The 19,555-nt window shown below is 54.9% G+C and overlaps 3 protein-coding genes across 3 annotated transcripts; 1 reads left to right on the top strand and 2 right to left on the bottom strand.

Moving 5' to 3' along the window:
- Positions 1 to 679: 679 nt before the first annotated feature.
- Positions 680 to 7,452, bottom strand: Tbc1d10c (TBC1 domain family member 10C). The gene is made up of 10 exons (XM_059249170.1): positions 7,137 to 7,452; positions 6,190 to 6,289; positions 5,965 to 6,072; positions 5,772 to 5,878; positions 5,480 to 5,594; positions 5,343 to 5,347; positions 4,803 to 4,887; positions 4,485 to 4,674; positions 1,627 to 1,781; positions 680 to 1,344 (listed from the first exon to the last, which is right to left on the bottom strand). Exons 1-10 carry the CDS (start codon positions 7,286 to 7,288, stop codon positions 997 to 999), a joined length of 1,365 nt encoding a protein of 454 aa, XP_059105153.1. The 5' UTR covers positions 7,289 to 7,452; the 3' UTR covers positions 680 to 996.
- Positions 7,453 to 8,587: 1,135 nt separating this feature from the next.
- Positions 8,588 to 11,635, top strand: Ppp1ca (protein phosphatase 1 catalytic subunit alpha). Its single transcript, XM_059249147.1, has 7 exons — positions 8,588 to 8,730; positions 9,195 to 9,326; positions 9,472 to 9,702; positions 10,222 to 10,326; positions 10,684 to 10,907; positions 10,985 to 11,119; positions 11,190 to 11,635. Exons 1-7 carry the CDS (start codon positions 8,676 to 8,678, stop codon positions 11,298 to 11,300), a joined length of 993 nt encoding a protein of 330 aa, XP_059105130.1. The 5' UTR covers positions 8,588 to 8,675; the 3' UTR covers positions 11,301 to 11,635.
- Rad9a (RAD9 checkpoint clamp component A) lies at positions 11,403 to 18,370 on the bottom strand. Its single transcript, XM_059249136.1, has 11 exons — positions 18,257 to 18,370; positions 18,103 to 18,173; positions 17,546 to 17,674; positions 17,064 to 17,178; positions 16,860 to 16,959; positions 13,931 to 14,040; positions 13,734 to 13,843; positions 13,596 to 13,660; positions 13,364 to 13,501; positions 12,420 to 12,642; positions 11,403 to 12,326 (listed from the first exon to the last, which is right to left on the bottom strand). The coding sequence occupies exons 1-11, from the start codon at positions 18,288 to 18,290 to the stop codon at positions 12,231 to 12,233; spliced, it is 1,191 nt and encodes a 396-aa protein (XP_059105119.1). The 5' UTR covers positions 18,291 to 18,370; the 3' UTR covers positions 11,403 to 12,230.
- Positions 18,371 to 19,555: the final 1,185 nt, after the last annotated feature.

The raw sequence follows: 19,555 nt of genomic DNA, 5'->3' as shown, positions 1-19,555 counted from the left end.
CCTCCTGCCTGGCCCCCACCTTCAGGGTGCTGGGAAGTTACCCAGGGAGCCAGAGAGCCAGGGCAACTAGGACCAGGCTTTGTGGAGACAAGAAGCCAGCATCAGAACCAGCCCTGTTGTCTTGACAGTGGCTCGTGTCCCAGGCACCCTAGGCACCCACAGGGGCAATTAGTGAGTGTGGGAGAGGGTTTCCATGGTGGCAGTCCCAAGGGGTACACCAGGGCTTAGGGAAGAACAAGGGCTGGCGGGACCTTTCTCGTTTGTCCCAAGCACACTAGGTCTTTGTTCTTGCCTGGCTCTCTTTGACAGATGGGACCAGGAGCATGGCTGGGGAGGCCAACATGGCTTAGAGTCCCCCACCCAAGGGAGGCCTGAGCATCTGGGGGGGTGGGCAAAGAGAGGCTGGAGTCCCCCTCTGGGGCCCAGCTGTCATTGGGGACCTTCCTCTTGTGGAGAAGCCTGACCTGTACCCTGGAGGCTGCTGCACACTGGCTCGGTATTGGCTCCTTTCCCCGTAAACACCTTACCCAGCAGCCAATGGGCAGCCTTGGTGTGTCCCCATATGGGACTATGACAGGAAGGGGGAATGTGGGCAGGAGGAAACATGGCAATAAGTCCAGAGTGAAGAGTTGAGGAATATTGATCCAGCTCTATCCAAGTATCTTCTCAGTCAGGCTTTATTTGAGGTTCCCCAACAAGAAGCCCATGGGGGTACTGTATCCCAGCCAGACACTTCACCCCCACACTCCTTCAGTGCTGGCTTTGAGGCTGGAAATGGCAGGCACCAGATAGCTCCCCACAGGCTCCACTCAGTGGCCTTCCTTTATCTTTGTGCCTGACCCAGTCCTCAAAGTGGGGAGATCCTCCCCTCCTCCAGGTGGTCCTTGCTGGGATCAGCGAGCCACACAGCTCAGAAGGAAAGTGCAGTACACATTTCTGGGGCTGGCATGGCTGCTCACATGATCGAGATATGGTGGCACTAAGTGCACTGTATACTCAGAAGCGGGTGTCCAGGAAAGAGGCGGAGCCTCGGTGGGACCTGGAGGGACCCTCAATAGGGGGTCCCCGGGCCCTTGTCAGGAGCCCATGGAAAGTCTTGCCACGGGTCTGTGGCTTGCGCCATGGCGGCCTGGGTTCCTCTGGGGGCTGCACCACTATTCGGGGTATCTCAGGTTTGGTGCTTCCTCGAACCCCTGCCAGCTGCTGGGACTCAAAGATGGCTTGGGCCCCAGGAAGGCGGGCCTGTGGCAGAGGTGCTGGCCCGGGTGATGACTTGGGCAGCTGGGCCAGCTGGATCCTGATTTCCCGCTGCAGATCTCGCTCAGACAGGGCTACACTGTGTACCTGTGAGGAACAGTTGATGCTGACTTTGCCTGGACTGGGGTGGCAGGGAGCAGGAAGCCTTGAGGTCCCCAAGGGGCAGGCAGTACACCACCCCAGGAAGTGGCTGAGGGCTGAGACACAGCTTTGCTGGGACCCAAAGAAAGACAGTTGAGGCCTGGGGTTCTCACATTTGCTGCTGCTCAGAGCACAGGAACTGCACCTTACTCTCCCCTGGGCTCAGTCTTCCCAGCAGTGCAGCATGGGCAAGGCCCGTGAGGATGACCAGCTGAGGGAGATACCCACCTGGGACATGAAGGCCTCTTCCTGCAGCTGGGTGGTGGGGATGGTTCGAAGGGCCCCCAGGGTCTCCAAGAGCCCTGGGCATGCCGTGCGCTGCTCCACGGTACCCAGTGCCAGCCGCATCAGTGTCAGCCCCACTCGGAAGAGGACCTTGGCACCTGCGGGGAAGGGAGCTGCTCACCCCCAGGAAAGCAGTCTGCCCCCCTCAGTTCTTCAGCTGAATCAGCCCTCAGACCGCGCCTTCTACCTCACTGCAGCTCACTTCACCCAGCTCAGGCCAGGAAAACGGCCAAAGGCTGCAGCTGGTTCCTTTGCTGAGACAGGGTCTCGTGGAACCAGGCCTCCGTCTGCCTGTGTAGCTGAGATGACCTTGACCTCCTGAGCCTCCTGTCTCTTCCTCTAGAGAGCTGGATTACAGACTCACCACACAAGTGCTCAGTTTTTTATCTTGTTTTTTGAGATAGTCTTACTTTGTAGCACTGGCTGGCTGGAACTTACTAGGTAGCCAAGGTTGGCCTCCTACTCACAGTGATCCATAGCCTCTGCTTTCTAAATGCTCACATTAAAGGTATGTGCTACCATGCTCGATTTGTTTTGTTTTGTTAAGACAGGGTTTCACTGTGTAGCTCAGGCTGGCCTGGAATTCATGATGCAGCCCAGACTGGCCTTGAATCTGCAGCAATTCTCCTGCCTCAGCCTCCTGAATACTGGAATTACAGGTGTGTGCCACCACACCTGGCTATCTATCTATCTATCTATCTATTTTGTGTGTGTGTGTGTGTGTGTGTGTGTGTGTGTGTGTGTGTGTGTGTGTACTGTGTGACTGCCACATCACATGTGTGAAGGTCAAAGAACCCCTTGTAGAAGTCAATTCTTATCAGGCAGTGGTAGCGTACACCAATAATCCCAGCATTCAGTAGGCAGAGGCAGGCAGATCTCTGTGAGTTCGAGATCAGCATGATCTACAAAGTGAATTCCAGGACAGCAAGGGTTACTCAGAGAAACCCTGTCTTGAAAAAGAAGTCAATTCTTTTCTTCTAGAGTGTGAGACCTGGAGATCAAACTCAAGTCATCAGGCTTGGTGGCAGGCACCCTTCCCCACGGAGCCATCTCAGCTCACACATCTGGCTGTTTGTTTTCTTGAGATAAAGTCTCACTCTGTAGGCCATGCTGGCCTGGAACTATGTGACCCAGTCTCACCTTGAACTCACAGCAATCCTCCTGCCTCATTCTCTGAGCTGGGATTCTAAGTGTGAATTATGATGCCTAGAAGGACAACTACAGTTTGAGGGCACAGGACCCTGCAGGGGGCAAGCCAGTCTCAGGACACTAGACACTTCCAGGCAGGGCAGCCAGCCAGGAGCCAGGGGCTGCTAACAAGCTCATGCCAAGCCTTTTCAGAGTCTCGGTACCCTATCTCCTCCAGGAGCAGCTGGGTTGGTGCCTATTAAGGACTTTTCATCTTGAATCTGCCACCTTCTGATTCGAGGAGGGTTCTGGGCAGAACTTCATTTCTTCCTAAACCAAGAGCATAGCACTGGTGTACACACACACACACACACACACACACACACACACACACACACGAGAGGGGGGGGACATTGGCCAGTCCTAGGGGCTCACAATCCCTTTCTGGCACCCTCTGGACCACTCAGAGCAGATAGGATGCCAGGGGGACCTAGTGACAGCTGTTACTTATAAAGGAACCGTTGCTACCAACAACATCATCACTGCTATTAAAGGGACCTGTGCAGTGCTTGTCCCCATGTACAGGGGACAGGGGTCAGTTGAAGCACCACAATCAGCCCTGCTCCTTAAGGTCAGAAGCTACAGGAGAGTGACACATGTGCTCTGGGTACCTAGGCCATGATTTTTGTTTGTTTGTCTTTTAAGATTTGGAGATAGAGTTTCACATAACCCAGGTTGGCCTCAAACTCACTTGCCAAGGAGGATCTTGAACTTCGGATTCTCTTGCTACTGCCTCCCAAGTGCTGTGATTACGGGCATATGCCACCATGCCTAGTTTTAGACAATGCTGGAAACTGGGCCGGGGGCGTATTAGCATACTAGGCAAGCACTCTACCGACCGAGCTAACTGCATTACCAGCCCGAACTTCAGCCTGACTGTAGGAGAAATCTCTAGACATATGGGGCAGCGTAAAGCAGAGCCCTGAAGACCCAGAGTCCAACTTGCCTCTGCTCCAATGCCCCTTCCACTCTTGGCCCCCAGGCTGTGACCGGATCTCCCTGCCTGTGGTGGCCTTCCTGGCTTCTAACCTCCACCTGCTTACCTCCTTCACAGAGCAGCCAGAACCATCTTTAAAAACAGCAACCACCTCCTGCTGCTCTCCTGACACCCTGTCACATCCCTTGATTTATTTTCTTCATGGCACTTATGACATTCTATAAATATCTTCTTAATTTGGGTACTGTCACCTCGTAGCCCCACCCCCACCGAAATGGAAGTTTCATAAGCTAGCTGTCAGAGCCAGCTTGCCGGGCCACTCAGGAAGAGCTGTGGACACACGGCCCCGAGGAGCATCTCCTATTGTTGTGAACCATGACTCAGCCTTGCACATCCTGAACCCCTCACATCCCACAACATGTGCCTCGACCCAACCTGGTTGCTGCCTAGCAGACCCCAGGCCCCCATCCCCATCAGAGACGGACCTATCCTTGTACTCAGCCTCCCACCGTGGTCCTTGTGATGAAGTAGAGGCTCTCATTCATGACTCTGAGATCATGTCAGTGAGGTGGGCTATTTTCTCCACGGACACACTCAGGTCCAAAAGGGACGAGAGTGGACGCCACAAGCACAGCAAATTCAGAGACGCGAGCTAGCCCCCCAAGGCCCCACTCACCCTCACTAAGGAAGGCATCCCAGATGCGCAGCACCGTGGGGAAGGGCAGCGAGCGGGTGAAGAGGCACAGGAACCACTCAGGCAGGTAGAGCAGGGGCCCAACGCCTGCCTGCAGCAGGTGCTTGTACACACGTGGAAGCAGCCGCCGCACAAGGGCCATGAACACTTCAGCATCCAGCTGCACTGCTTCCTACAGCCAGGCTCCTCGTCAGTCTGGCTAGCCGGTGCTACAAACCTCCACTCCCAAACCCCAGGCTTCTGATCCCTCACTCCCCTGACCCCCACTTCCCATTTTCATATCCCTACCCAGCTTCTCACCATGTGGGGCCCATAGTAGCCCGGGAGGTAGACCTCGCAGATCTGCACCAAGCACCAGAAGGCTTCCTGAGGGCAGGGCACAGGCCTGTGAGTCCTCACTAAGGAAGGGTCCACAGAGCGGGAGAGGTAGGGAGCAGGCACAGGGGCGTGGATTCATGCCACTGTCACCCTGCTCAGAGCCTGCCCTGTCCTGGGGGTGAGGGGTTCTGTATTTGAGGGCCATAAGGCCCTTTGGGGAAAATTTGGGAAGTTCTCAGAGTCTATGTCTCAGAATCCTCAGGTCACTGGGGTCCCCTCCGCCCCCCGGGGCCAAGGTCATGGTGCTCCAGACTCAGTTCAGTGTCACAAACGATAAGCTAGGGAAAGCCAGTGTGAGTGGATGCTCCTGGCAAGCCTGGGCACGGTACAGAATTCAGAATGCCAAAGGGAAGTTTTTCCAGGCTCCTAGATCACTGGGGTAAAAGTCCAGGCGTAGAAGTCAAGGATGATAGACTTAGACCTTACTCAGACTGGTGGACATGAGGCTTTGGTCACTAGAACAGGGCCTGGAAGGAAAGGACCACAGAATCCTGAGGTCTGAGTACCGGGGTTGGAGGCTGGAGGTCTAAAAGCTCAGGGTCACTGGGGGCACAAGTGAGTGGGATTGGAGGTCTCAGAGCAGGGTCAAGGTCACTCACCTCTGGGGGCAGATGCATAAGCAGTACCGCAGCTACAGGGCCCTGAGCCTGGCAATAGCCCTGTTCCGGCCGGTACAGGGTGTAGGCCTTGAGAACCTGCAGCAGTCCCTGCTGCCTGTGCCAGAAAATCTCATCAGGGCCAGCCTCCTAGTTCTGCGTCCCTTCCCCGCCCTCTGTGGCCTCCGCCCGGCCACAGTCTCCCCCAGCCAAGGATGGAAATCTGAAGGAGGGAACTGGGCTGAAGCATCATGCATGAGGACTTGGGGGTCCCTGGGTATCCCTGGCCTCGTACCCGTGTCCCTGGGGTGACACAAACATCTCATGCAGAGGGAACTGGCGGTGCAGGTCCCTGCCAATGGTCTCCATCCACTGCGGGTCTCCAGGGGCCACTGCCAACTCCTACAGGCGGTAGGAAGGTGGACGTGAGGGCTCGGGGTGGCATGAGCTCTGAGAAGGGGAGGTAGAGGGTCTGCCAACTCCCTCACCTGATAGGTGCCAGGGTTGTTCTTCTGGCACATCCGGGCCCCACACAGCAGGGGCCAACACCGGGCCCGCAGGGCTGAGGGGATGCCCTTTCGGCACTGTATCTTGACCTGTGGGGGAGGTCCAGTTGTCATGTTAGGTCCGCTTCTCACAGCTTCTCATTGGCCAAGGGCCCAGTGGGGGGCAGAGGCAGGGGGACCAGTATTCACAGAGCCCTCTTTCCTCACCTTCTTGTACCGTCGAGACATGGTCTTCTCCCAATGTGAGGTCATCTCCACCCACTTCATCTCCCGCTGACGGATGAGGTCTGCAGGGGGGTGACCAGGCCTGGAGGCACAGGACACAGCAGTCCTTGGAACCTTCCCCTTCCAGGCTATCAGAGAGACCCGCAGCCTCCGGCCTGGGGATCACTGAGGAGTCCTGGAAGGGGATCTGTGGCCCAGAAGCTGCCCATGGTTGTCACAGCTAAAGGAGGGGAATTTGGCCTCAACGGGGAGAGAAGCGGGAGAGACTGAAGGGGTGAGGAGGTGTGTACTGAGGGAGGGTCTATTTAGCTGTCATCCACAACAGAGACACAGACAATTCACAAGGGATGCTGGTGGACAGTGCCCTGGACTGGAAGCCACAAGTCCTGGGTTTGAATCTGCTTCTCTTTATGATCTGCTGTGTGATGTGGGGCAAGTTCCTGTCTGTCTCTGGGCCTGTTTCACTGTGGAAGGTAAACCTGAAGAAGAGCATGAAAGAGGTACCGATTTCCATCTGGAGTTCTTGGGTTAGAGATTAAAAGGGGAAAGGTGGTGGCGCACGCCTTTAATCCCAGCACTCGGGAGGCAGAGCCAGGCGGATCTCTGTGAGTTCGAGGCCAGCCTGGTCTACAGAGTGAGATCCAGGACAGGCACCAAAGCTACACAGAGAAACCCTGTCTCAAAAAAAAAAAAAAAGGGGGGGGGGAATGCAGCAATAAATAAGGGGGTGTTCAGACCCTCAGAAGATAAGAGACATAAGGACATTGCCTTCACTACCCTCCTTACCTTAGAATTCCACCTGGGACCTGAGGAGTAACACTGGCTGAGTTCTGGGCTAGTCTCTACAGCCAGACCCCTGAAGCCGGGCCTAACTCCAGAACGCAGTTCCCAGTCTCTGTACCCAATCTCCCTACCCATGCCTCACTTACCCCGGTTCTGCTGAGTTGCCCCCAATGAAGCCATAGCGGTCAGCCTGGCGATATGGACTAGGCCCACTCAGCTCTGAGTCAGACCCTAGAGAGCTAGAATCATCCTGTAGTTCTGACGGCAGCACCAGCTCTTCCCCCAGGGCCTGGGCCATTGTGCCCTAGACCCCAGTGTCACAGGCTGCAAGACATAGGCCGGGGGTTCCAGTCACCAGCCCTCAGCCACAGGGGACTAAGCCTCCTCTTCTGCTGGGGTACCACAGAGGCCAAGCCCCAGGTACAGCCCAGCCCCAGGCCTGGCCCTGGCCCCAGCAGACCAGCTCACCTCCTGCTGCTCCTCTCTCCTCCTCCTCTCACTTCCTCCTCAGTCTCAGCTTCAGCAGCCTGTTGGGGGCCCCTCCCAGGTGTGGGGGGGACTCCCCCCTTCCTCTATGAGGCTCTTCCTGCTTGCCCTAGTGCCCGGGCCATGATCTCCTCCCATCCACAGGATGCCAGAGATGAAGATGACAGGCCACCATCACTTTTGGGGTCACTAGCATGAGAAACCCAATTCAGGGTTCCAATAAAAATGATGCTTTAATGTTTCACACACCCCCATCTTTCTTTTTGGGGAGTGAAGGGGTAGCCCAGGCAGGAGATGAACTCTCTATATAGTTGAGCATGACCTTGAACTTCTGATCCTCCTGTCTCCAGACTCCTGAGTGCTGGGATTTCAGACACTGGGACTTCAGGTTTATGACACCATACCTACCTTAGTGCTTTACTGTTTAAAACAATACCGTTTTTCCTTTTCTTCTTCTTTTTTTTTTTTTTTCTTTTTTGCTTCCAGAACCGGAGATGGAACCTAAGGCCTTGCACATGCTAGGCAAGTCCGAATACTCCACAAAGTACTTTACAACATGAACGCGGTGCAATACTATTACATCACTCACAGAAGAAAAAAAAATAATTGACGTAGCAGGCACCAAGGCAACCTGGACCCAAATATGCTCAGAGTTCAGTAGCAGGTGTCCATGGGTTTGGCCACAAAGACCGAGGTGACTGTGAGGCCTGGTCTGGAGCCGGCTCTCAATATCATAAAGCCTCAGTTTGAGAAGTCAGCGATTAACGCGCTCACACCACAATCTCACATAGGGCTGGGGTGAGAAGAGACTTTTGAGAGAGAAAAACAATTTCCACAGTACTTCCGGCCCTAACTCCTCCGAACGCCGCAGGGCGACTCCTCCGGGGTGGAGCCAACCCGACCCCGCCCCACCAAGCCCCGCCCACCACCACCCCAGCTAGGCTCCGCCCGGCCTCCCGAGGCCCTCCCGGCTGCGGCGCTCGCCGTCCAGCAGGGGCGCTAGAGAGCAGGGAACTGCGGGCGCGGCGGGGCGGGGCGGGGCGGGGCGGGGCGGGGCGGGGCGGCCAGCCGAGAAGGCGGGGCGGCGGGCTGGGGGCGGGCTGGGGCGGGCGGAAGGAGAGACAGGCCGGAAGGAGGCTGCGAGAGGGCGGGAGGCAGGAGAGGGCCCGGAGCTGCTGGGCAGGAGCGGCGGCGCCGCCATGTCCGACAGCGAGAAGCTCAACCTGGACTCCATCATCGGGCGCCTGCTGGAAGGTAGGCAGGGGTAGGGAAGGTGCGCGCGTGCCAAGCCCGGGCCCCTCGCCGTCCGGAAGTGGCGCGCGGGCGGGCCTGCGGCTCCCGGGGGCCAGCGTCGCTTGGGCGGGGACAGGCCGTGAGGTCCGGTGGCCGCGGCCACCTCCCCGTCCGCGCGCCTCGGCTTTGGAGCGCGCTCCGGGGCCGGGGACACACGCGCGTGGCCCGGACTCAGGGCGAGAAGCCTGCGAAGCTAGCGAGGAAGAGGTCCCGGAGCGCGGAGGCTTCGGTTGACAGGGTCTTGAGAACAGGCGTCTGTCTCGGGCCTCCTGGGTGGCTGAGGGGGGTCGGGTCTCGCCTTTGGAGGCCTGAGGCAGAGGTTTCGGGGCGGCTCCCTGGCAACAGTTGCCCGCGTTGGGGAGGCATGACACCTGTCCTCATCCTGTCTGCGAGGCCAGGGTCCTGAGACCCCATTCCGTACCCAGTGCAGGGCTCACGGCCTGGAAAGAATGTGCAACTAACAGAGAACGAGATCCGTGGTCTGTGCCTCAAATCCCGGGAGATTTTCCTGAGCCAGCCTATTCTTCTGGAGCTTGAGGCGCCTCTCAAGATCTGTGGTGAGCCCTTGCTCAGAACCCCTTAGCGTCCTGGAAAGAGCCCCCACTGCCGCCTCACTGCCTGGTTTTCTCCTCCCTGTAGCTCATTGCTGGCCCTGGGTTCAAGTTTAGATCTTGCACCTATCTAGTCTTCTCTGCTTCCTAGGTGACATCCATGGCCAGTACTATGACCTTCTAAGGCTGTTTGAGTATGGTGGCTTCCCTCCAGAGAGCAACTACCTCTTCTTGGGGGATTATGTGGATCGTGGCAAGCAGTCTTTGGAGACCATCTGCCTGCTGCTGGCCTATAAGATCAAATACCCTGAGAATTTCTTTCTGCTTCGTGGGAACCATGAGTGTGCCAGCATCAACCGCATCTATGGCTTCTATGATGAATGTGAGTGTTTTAATGTTGCTGGCTGCCCAGAACTACATTCCCTGCTCTTCATGGGACCCTTATATTGGTCTGGTGCCAAAAGACCCCTGATGTATGAGCGCTGTAAGGCCCCATCATATGCTGTCATCCCTGACACCCAGGAAAGACCTGGTGAATGGAGGTTCCTGGAGCCCTGCCTGATGACACTCCCCTCTATCACATCCCTTACTTAAGCATGTAGGGTATCTGTGAATAAACCAGACCTGCATTGGATTTGGCCTGATTCATGGGACCAGAGTGGGTGCCACCATCAAGGTTGGGCTAGACTGGAGTTCAGGTTCCTATGGACCCAGGTGTTAGAATTCTGGAAGGCAGATGAAGATAATGCAGAGAGAGACTTAAGCTGTCCTTGCCTTCCCATCTTTCCTCCCAGCTATGCCAGAGTAACCCACAAAATACCCCGGAGTGCACAGAAAACTAGGCTGGGGGTTCTGTGAGGTGAGTGGTCTTCCCTATGAGCCATCTCCTTCTCCTCTGCAGGCAAGAGACGATACAACATCAAACTGTGGAAAACCTTCACTGACTGCTTCAACTGCCTGCCCATTGCAGCCATTGTAGATGAGAAGATCTTCTGCTGCCATGGAGGTAGGAGTGGTTGTGGGGCCACATCCTCAGGGGCCTTGGGAAGTTGTTAGCCGAACTGTTTCCTGGAATAGCTCTTCTTGAATCTCATCTTGGATGTCACGTCTTGTGGGAAGTCACTCGCACCCCAGTTTGGCTGCACTGTTTCCTGTTGTACCGCTTGGCATCCTGTAGGCAACTCACTCATCTCCTTCCCCATGGGGGTCTGCTCTTTGCACTTTTAAAAGCTGAGGGATGAGTTCTCCCTCCTTGGACTTCCAAGAGTCGAAAGATGAACCCTTTGGGGGAGGGGAGGGGACAGGAGGGCAGGGCTGATTCCCAAGAGCTCCTGGTTGAAGGAATGGTACCCACACCTTCCAGGCCTCTCTCCAGACTTGCAATCCATGGAGCAGATTAGGCGTATTATGCGGCCTACAGATGTGCCTGACCAGGGCCTACTGTGTGATCTCCTGTGGTCTGACCCTGACAAGGATGTTCAAGGCTGGGGCGAGAATGACCGTGGTGTCTCCTTTACCTTTGGGGCTGAGGTGGTAGCCAAGTTCCTGCACAAGCATGATTTGGACCTCATCTGCCGGGCACATCAGGTAGGCCGGTGGCCCTGGGGCAGACTGGGGTGGCCAGCTGGTAACTTTTGGACCAAGCAGTTCCTATCCTTGCCTAGGTTGTAGAAGATGGCTATGAGTTCTTTGCCAAGAGGCAGCTGGTGACACTCTTCTCAGCTCCCAACTATTGTGGCGAGTTTGACAATGCTGGTGCCATGATGAGCGTGGATGAGACTCTGATGTGCTCCTTCCAGGTGGGTGGGGGAAGAGGCTGTGGACTGCCCAGCTCAGCACCAGGAACCTGACCAGCCTCTTCTCTTTCAGATCCTCAAGCCCGCTGATAAGAACAAGGGGAAGTATGGGCAGTTCAGTGGCCTGAACCCTGGAGGCCGTCCCATCACCCCACCCCGCAACTCTGCCAAAGCCAAGAAATAGCCTCCATGTGCTGCCCTTCTGCCCCAGATGATGGATTATTTGTACAGAAATCATGCTGCCATGGGTCACTGGCCCCCCCAGGCCCCCCCGTCATGGGGAACACACAGCGCTAAGTGTCTTTTCCTTTCTTTTTTAATGAATCAATAGCAGCATCTAATCCCCCAGGGCTCCCTCCCACCAGCACCTGTGGTGGCTGCAGGTGGAATCCTGGGGCCAAGGCTGCAGCTCAGGGCAATGGCAGACCAGATTGTGGGTCTCCAGCCTTGCACGGCTGGCAGCCAGATCCTGGGGCAACCCATCTGGTCTCTTGAATAAAGGTCAAAGCTGGATTCTCACCACGGCCTCTGTCTCACTTGTCCCAGACAGTGGGCCAGCAGCCCTTTGGTACAAAGCCACCTGGGAGGGCAGGCTGACGGGCTGGACATGGGCCTGGCCAGGGCAAACCCCAGTGGCACACTTGGGTCCAGAGGCTATTAGGATTCCAAGCCAAGGCCCAAGTATTGGGAAAGCCAGAGAAATAGTCCCTACCAACCACTGGGCCCCGGAGGATTGACAGGGAGTCCATGATTGGCAGAGGGTAATCAGCACTGTGATTTTTTTTTTTTTTTTTTTTAAGAGGCAGGCAAGCCTGACGAAGGTAAGTTTCTAGCTCTAGCCAGATACCTAGGGCCTGTGGCTGGCTCTACAGTGAGAAAGAGGTGAGGAACCTGTCAGGTGGCAGCTGGGCACCAGAAAGAGACATGATTGATACAGGTTGAGTGAAACACAGTCCAAACATGGTTGTCTAGGCAACTCTGCAGAGGACAGCCAAGTGGGGCCTACCCCAGTACATCCCCCTCCCCATGCCCAGGGACTGAGTTCCAGCCCTGCCGGTGGCTGGGCATGCTTCTGGTCCATGGGCCTTTGGACACAGGCTTCAGTTTCTCAAGTTCAGCCTTCACCATCACTGTCTTCAGCCAGAACGGGGCTGGGCCCCTGCGGGGAGTGTACAGGGGCCAGGATGGAACCAAAGAAAAGTGAACGAAACTGCAAAGAGAATAGAATAGAAAGAGCCCAGTTAGTCTGGGAGCTGCTTTTCTTCTTCTCCTCACAGTTCCCACCCCACCCTCCAGCTCCCACCTTCTTGGGGGGGGGAGTCCCAGGCACTGTACTGGGCTCAGCTTCTTCCTCTTCTTCCTCCTCCTCCTCCTCCAAGGGAGGGGCGAGGTCATGGGAGGGCTGAGAGATAGGTGGGAGGGAAGTGGAAGGCTGTGCCCGGGAGCCCTCACTGCCCATGGTGGTTTCCATGGCAATCATGTAACAGTCGATGTCATCGTTGGTAAAGTCATCTAAGTGGGGTATGCTGTAGGCAGAGACAATATCAGCAAGGAACAGGGAAAGAAGAGGGATACAGAGGTAGGCCCCACTTTGGAGGGCTTGAGGCCTCAAGACTGCTGGTGAGCTTTTGATTTTATTACTTCCTGATTTGGCTGGGAGGAAAGGATGCAGGGGTTAAGTGGGAGCTTCCTGGAGGGGGTGGAACTGGAACCCCTTTGATCAGAGTTCAGGTAGGGGCCTGAGGGAGGCATCCTGGGGGCCAACTTAGCTTAGCTGGGGGAGGGAAGCAGCAGTCCTGTGAACAGGGCCACATGGGGCCCAATCCTTCACCTTCCCAAAGGATAGGAGCTGGAGAGCACCAGAGCCCAGGGACATGCTGGGCTGTGGGCCAGACCAAACTTCCTCTGCTTCCACTCCACCGAGCCCATCCTCCCAGCCCACCTGCCCTTCCAGCCACCTGCTTCCCTACACCAGGCGGCTCCCGGCCTCCGCCAGCCCTTTCCCGCCTAGCCTGGGAGGAGGCTCAGAGGGGAGGCCTCAGCCAGAGAAGGAAGCCAGCAGGACCTTGGGGATGCCTCTTTGGATGGGAGGGGTCTCAGTACAGCTGACCATGAAGGCTGGAAGCCCTGTAGAGGCTGGGGCCTGACAGGAAGGAAGTATGTACTGGGGGAGGTGCACAAACTAGTACTGGCAGGCCCAGCCTGAGGTGTAAAGAGACGGAAGAGCTGGGTGGTGGGTGTCTTTACCTCTGAGCCTGCTTCTGAGGCACTGGCTGGCGAGGCTTAGGGGAGCACAGGTCCTGGGAACATGGGTCTTGTTCTAAGAGTGTGGCCAAGACGAAGTGGCCATCCAGCAAAGAATCCTCAATGGTAAAGATGACTGGCCTGGGTAAAGGAATGGGGGTGAGCCAGGTCATCCTGTTCTGCTCTGGGCATCCCAGAGCCCTACCTCCTCCCCAGTCTACAAGCCTAGAATTACCTGCCTGGAACATCAAAGTGGATGGTAAGAGGCAAGTTGGCTGACTCTGCGAAGCTCAGGAGCCCCTGGGATGGAGGAAGCAGGCAGTGAGAGCCTGTGTGGGCTTGAAAGACCAGGTGGTGGTGCTAGTGAACTCACCCGAAATTCCTTGAGGCAGAAGGTAACAGCTGTCCCTCCTGGGGCATGCAGCTGCTGGAAGTCCTCTTCTCCAATGCTAGTCTCGGTCACCATGGCTTTGTTGGTGCTATCTACAGGGCAGGCACAAGGAGTTAAAAGTCCTTGAGTTCTGGCCTCACCCCAGCTGTTCCCTTTGGGGGCAGATCTAATTTCCTCACCTGCCTCCTCCTCCTGGTAACTGCGCAGAATGACCCGTCGGCCATGGCCAATGCCCAGTGTCACCTCAGTCAGCGCAGGGGGAAAGGAAAGAACAGCCTCGGCCAGAACCCTGTGGCAAGGGAAACAGCAGATGTGCACAATGGGAGAGGTATGAGTAAGGTATGCTACCGGCCTGGTCAGAAGCTTAGACAATGGGAGCACAAACCAAACAAAAATAAAGCCTAGGCACAGCAGAAGGATGGGCAGGCGGCACTGTGTGGTGCAGGAACAAAGGGCTACTTGCTAAAGGACTGAGAAACACTTGACTAGCAGGGCAAGGGCCTGGTGCATCCCTAGTACAAAAGGGGGAAAATGGAAAGCTGGGTGTAGGGCACACTGCTGTCAGTCACAGCTACTTTGACAGGTGGGTGGGGTTGTTCAGTGTGACTGGATTTATGTTGAGGTCTTTGATCCACTTGGATGTAAGTTTTGTGCATGGCAATAGATACGGATCTATTTGCAATCTTCTACATGTTGACATCCAGTTATGCCAGCACCATTTGTTGAAGATGCTTTCTTTTTTTCTATTGTACAGTTTTGGCTTCTTTGTTGAAAATCAGGTGTTCATAGGTGTGTGGATTAATGTCAGGGTCTTCAATTCAATTCCATTGGTCCACATGTCGGTTATTGTGGGGTGGGGTTGTTTAAAAACAGGTTCTCTTTATGTAGCCCTGGCTGACCTCAAACTTGGAGCAATCCACCTGCCCTCTTGACTCTTCTTAAAGAGCTGGGGTCACAGGTATACACCCATACCCAATCCAGCTACTGAACCCAGGAGCTCAAGAACAGCTTGTGTAAAACAGCAACATCCTGTACACATACACAATGGAAAAGAGGAGAGATCCCTTTTTTGTTTTGGTTTGGTCTTTTTGAGAAAGAGTCTCTATATAGCTCGGGCTGGCCTGGAACTCAAGAGAGATCTGCCTGCCTCTGCCTCCCAAGTAATGGATTAAAGGTGTGCGCCACCACACCAGGCCTTGGCTCCCATCTTCCAAGGATACATACATATTGCTGAATGTTTGCAGAAAAGTAACACCTAGATTTGGTTCAAGACAACTCTGGGAGCTGGAAATACAGCTCAGTGGAATGCACAGTCTCTGGGTTACAGCCCTAGCACTGGGGGCTGGGGGAAGAGCACCTGACATCTATATTTGAACTTTTTAACAATTATTCTGTGTGGGTGTGAATGTGCTGTGGAGGGAAGAGGAGCTCAGCTGCCCTGTGCACATGAGAGATCAGAGAACAATTTCACAGGAGTCAGTTCTTCCACCATGTAGGTTTTGGGGATTTGAACTCTAACAACTCAAGTTGTCAGGCTTAAAGCAACAGCAATAACTGCTGAGCCGGCTTACTGACTTCTATATTTGAAATTTTGTGAGAAAGAGAAGCAGTTGGAGGTTGAGAACTTAGCTCCATGGTAGAGAGTACCTTCCAAGCACAAGATCCTAGGTTCTGTTGTCAGTATTGAGGGAAAAAATAAGACAAAATTACAATTGCTAGTTTTTAGTAAGAAACAGCCCTTAGTGCCTTTTTTTTTTTTTTTCTCCAAAAAGGAAATCCATCACTATTAACAGACCCTAAGGAAGTCGACATTGGGTCCTGAAGGGACTTTCAATCACTCTGAGAAATGAATGGGACCTTGGGCTAGGTAGATGAAAACAATGTCTAGTGCAGGCAGGGGAGAGTTCACTGTGCTCTGGGCTGGTCTTCAGGGACCTTCACCTCTGCTGGAGCCCACATTCTCCTGGCCCTGCGGTCCCTTGATGCCGACTGAATTTGCTCAGCAGCCCTCCTAGACTCCAGCTTCCTTGCCCAGGCCCTTCCTCTGGCTCAGAGCCTAGAGCCTGGGCAGGGCAGTTAGGAAGCAGCTGCTTTTTTTTTTTTTTTTTTTTTTTTTTTTTTTCCCCCGAGACAGGGTTTCTCTGTGTAGCTTTGGAGCCTGTCCTGGACTAGCTCTGTAGACCATACCGTGTGCCTGTGTGTAAGAAGAGGGTACCAGATCTCACTATAGATGGTTGTGAGCCACCATGTGGTTGCTGGGAATTGAACTCAGGACCTCTGGAAGAGCAGCCAGTGCTCTTAACCTCTGAGCCATCTCTCCAGCCCTGGAAGCAGCTGCTTTAAGAGACACTACCAGAAGAATGAGCAGGCCAGAGGGCTCTGAAGCTGTGACACAGGTTGAGGACAGACCTTCAAGGTTACTGAGGTCATACAAGAGATCTGCAGGCAAGTCACAGATACTCTCTAGAAAAGTAGTCAGAGCATGCCTGAGCAGCAGAGGGATATAGAAGGTAGGACCCCACTGTCAGTGGAAATGGAGAGGCAGCAGCCTGGTTTTATAGAGCCAGGTAAGGGCCCAAATGTGCACTGAGCTGGGTGGTCTTGACACAGAAACCTCATAGAGAAAGAGGTGCCTTTATGTATGTTCTGTATGAATGCACACAAGGAGAAGCCAGACTTCCTTGGGTGGTGGTTCTTCTCAGGGCTGTCCTTGTTTACTTGAGACAGGGTCTCTCACTGGCCTGGGGTTGTGAGCTCTAGGAATCCTGTTTCTACTCCCTATCCACCGGGATGAGAATTACAGGTGGACACCACACATTTTTATGAGCTCTGGGACTGAAAACCAGGTCTTCATTTTACATCAGACATTTTACCAAGTTGTCTCCCTAGCACACACACCCTTTTTTGAGACAGAGTCTCGTATTCTCTAGGCTAGTCTAGAAACTCACTGGCCTTGAAACTCCAATCCTCCCATCTCCATCTAAGAACTGCTGGGGTGACAGGCACAAGCTCACCATGTCTGTTGAAAGTGGTGCATTCCCAGAAGGGCACCTCAAAGCCCCAGAGATGGAAGAGACTAAGGCTAAGCCTGAAGCACAGTGTACTCACCGTGCTGGGGCACGGAGCAAGTGGGGGCACGAGGCTGGGTTGAAGACAGCCTGCAGGGATTCACAGTCCTGGAAGGAGAGGTTGTGTGTTTTCTTGACCCCTGGATAAGGAGAAAGGGTCTCAGTGGGCTTGGCAACCTTCACGTCACTTCCCCCCCACACCCACAGAGGGAACTCCTGGCTGGCCAGCTAGCTGCTTGCTCACCATACTTGCAGTGGAGCTGGACCACCAGGTGGCTGTTGCTGCCACTGAGGGAGATGCAGCATTTTTCCACAGTCTTCTCCACCATCGCCAGAGAGCGGAAGACCGACAGGAAGGACTGGGCAGGGTAGGACATCAGCCTGGTACTGTGCCTCCATGGACCAGATCTACATCCCATGTAGGTCCTGGTCCATCACTGACCCAACAAAGCTTTAAATGGGGCTCCCACTGTATGCAGGACGTCTGCACATTTCCAGGCCTTGTCCATGCTGTTCCCTTTGCAGGGAAGGGCTGCTAAATTTTCTTGACCAACTCGAATGTCACCACCCTCTCCACAGCTCTTATAATCCTCTAAAATCTAGACATCTTTACCTCACTGCATTTTGCATGGAATGGCTCCCATATGAGGCTAACTCCCTAGTAATTATTTACTGAGTACCCTGGCACAAAGGCACAGTTGTGGAGATGCTTCGGATGGTCCTCACCTTCATTAGGATCTTACAGCGCAGCAGGTCCTGACCAGGGGAAGCCGCCTGGTACTGCTGGAAGAAGAGTGGGGCAAAGAGGAAGCAGGCATAGGCAGAACGGGAAGAGTTCACAGTCCGCAGGGAGAGCTGAGACACAAAAACCAGGGAGGACAGAGTCAGGGGCAACGGCTGGCCCACCCCAAAGGCCTGCTTTTTCACCCTATGGCCGTCCTCTTCAACGCTTACTGAAACTCTCCTCCTCCTGTGTAGCAAGATCTTCTGCATGCGGACCTCCCGGTCTTCCGCGGCCTAGGGTCTGCCACGCTTGCTTTCCCCCTAAATTACTGCAGTCCCACCCTGCCTGCCACTTGGCGCTTTAGGGAGGCAAGTGCCCTCTGTACACACATGCAGCCTCAGAAGACAAGGCCCAAGATGATGTCCCAACAATCCAAGAGGAAAATAACTGCGCCAAAATACCTGCCCGCCATCACCATGTACGGCCGAGAGCGAGCGCCAAGTCTAGGCTCCCCACTCCCCATTGAACCCGCCCTCACCCCTGAGGCCCAGTCTCTTACCCCGTCCTTTAAGGGTTCCAGATAGAGCTCGTCCCCGATTCGGGAGAGCGAATGGACAGCCTTGCCCAGCACTGCAGGGAGGAGAGTAGAAAGAAATGAGGAGGACTCTTCGGGCTTGCTCACGTGTCCCGCCGCCAAGCACATCCAAACTCACCCTTCACGTTGCTGCCGGCGATCAGGCACTTCATGGTTCACCAGCACTGAACTCGAGCCTAATTTGCAAGCATACCTGGACGGATCCGACCGACAGCGACTCCCAGCAGCTACTACGGACGACTTGAGTTCCCTTCCCGCGCACCGTCCCCGACCCCCGCGCCAGCCCGTCCTCCGCATCCTTATTGGTCCACCCGAGGCACCTCCGTCACGTGAGAAAAACGTTCCCTAGCGCTGGGGTCACGTGATTCGGTCAGTTCCCGGGGTGTGGCCTTTGTCACGTGACTCCGGAGTGCGAGCTCCTGAGTCATTCATCAGGTCTGGGTCTCCCTACCCAACCCTAACCTTCCACGCCTTGCAGAGCCCTGCAGCTGCATTGGGCTCTGCTGGGCACACGGGGTGAAGGCCACATAGACGGAGCTCCGAGGAGCAAGGTGCCTGCACTAAGGATCAAGCCCTGGACCAGAGTCCAAACTTGGGAGGAGTAGACAGACCCTCGTTAAACTTAAAGTGAACGGGGTTGCAGGGTTAAAACAAGACAGCCCGTGCTCAATCTGGGCTGGGGAGTCTGTCGTGGCTGCAACCACCAGCCCCCCCCCCCCAAAAAAAGTTAACGTAACTTTCTTCAAGAGCCAGGAGGAGGAAGGGGCTGTTTATTCTGGTTTCGAGGTCCTTCATTGATCTCCATAAACACACGGAAAGAGCAGGAGGAGCATTAGCAGAGGTGAAATGGGGCGTTTGGGTAGGTGGGGTGTCCTGAGCCTTGCAGGGGGTTGGAAGCCCTGGAAAGGCTTAAGCACTCACTACACATGGTTTGTGTGCATTTTACCAGTTACCTCAAACAGTGTGAAAGGATGAGGGTTATCAGCTGGAAGTCATTCCCTTTGCCCCGGGTTAGTGCCTTCAAGTGTTGAAGGGACTGCCTGGAGCAACACATCTCCCATTACCCCTGCCCGCGGTCCTGTGGGTAATGGGGAGGCTCTGCGTGTTACCCAGACCCTCTGTTTTTCCGGACTCCTCTCCCTCTTCAGCTCTTGGTCCTTTCTTAAGGCCTCCTGGGAGGAAGTTGCTTTCCCTTTCTACATCCAAGCAACCAGTGTAAATGTAGAAGCCTTCAGCTCCTTAGACTAGGAGTTAGCCAGTACCGTCCTCCCCTCCCCTCCTGTTCAGTTCTTCAGTAGATCCTGACTGCTTCATCTCCAAAACAGATGGCAATATGGCCCCCCTTCCATCTCCACTGCCCGCCTTTCACCTGGCCAAACACACAGTCCCCAGTGATCTGCCTCCACCACTTTAACTG

The sequence above is a fragment of the Peromyscus eremicus genome, chromosome 1 (assembly GCF_949786415.1).
Source record: "Peromyscus eremicus chromosome 1, PerEre_H2_v1, whole genome shotgun sequence".
NCBI classification, from domain to species: Eukaryota; Metazoa; Chordata; class Mammalia; order Rodentia; family Cricetidae; genus Peromyscus; species Peromyscus eremicus.
This window is presented reverse-complemented; position numbering and strand designations above follow the sequence as displayed.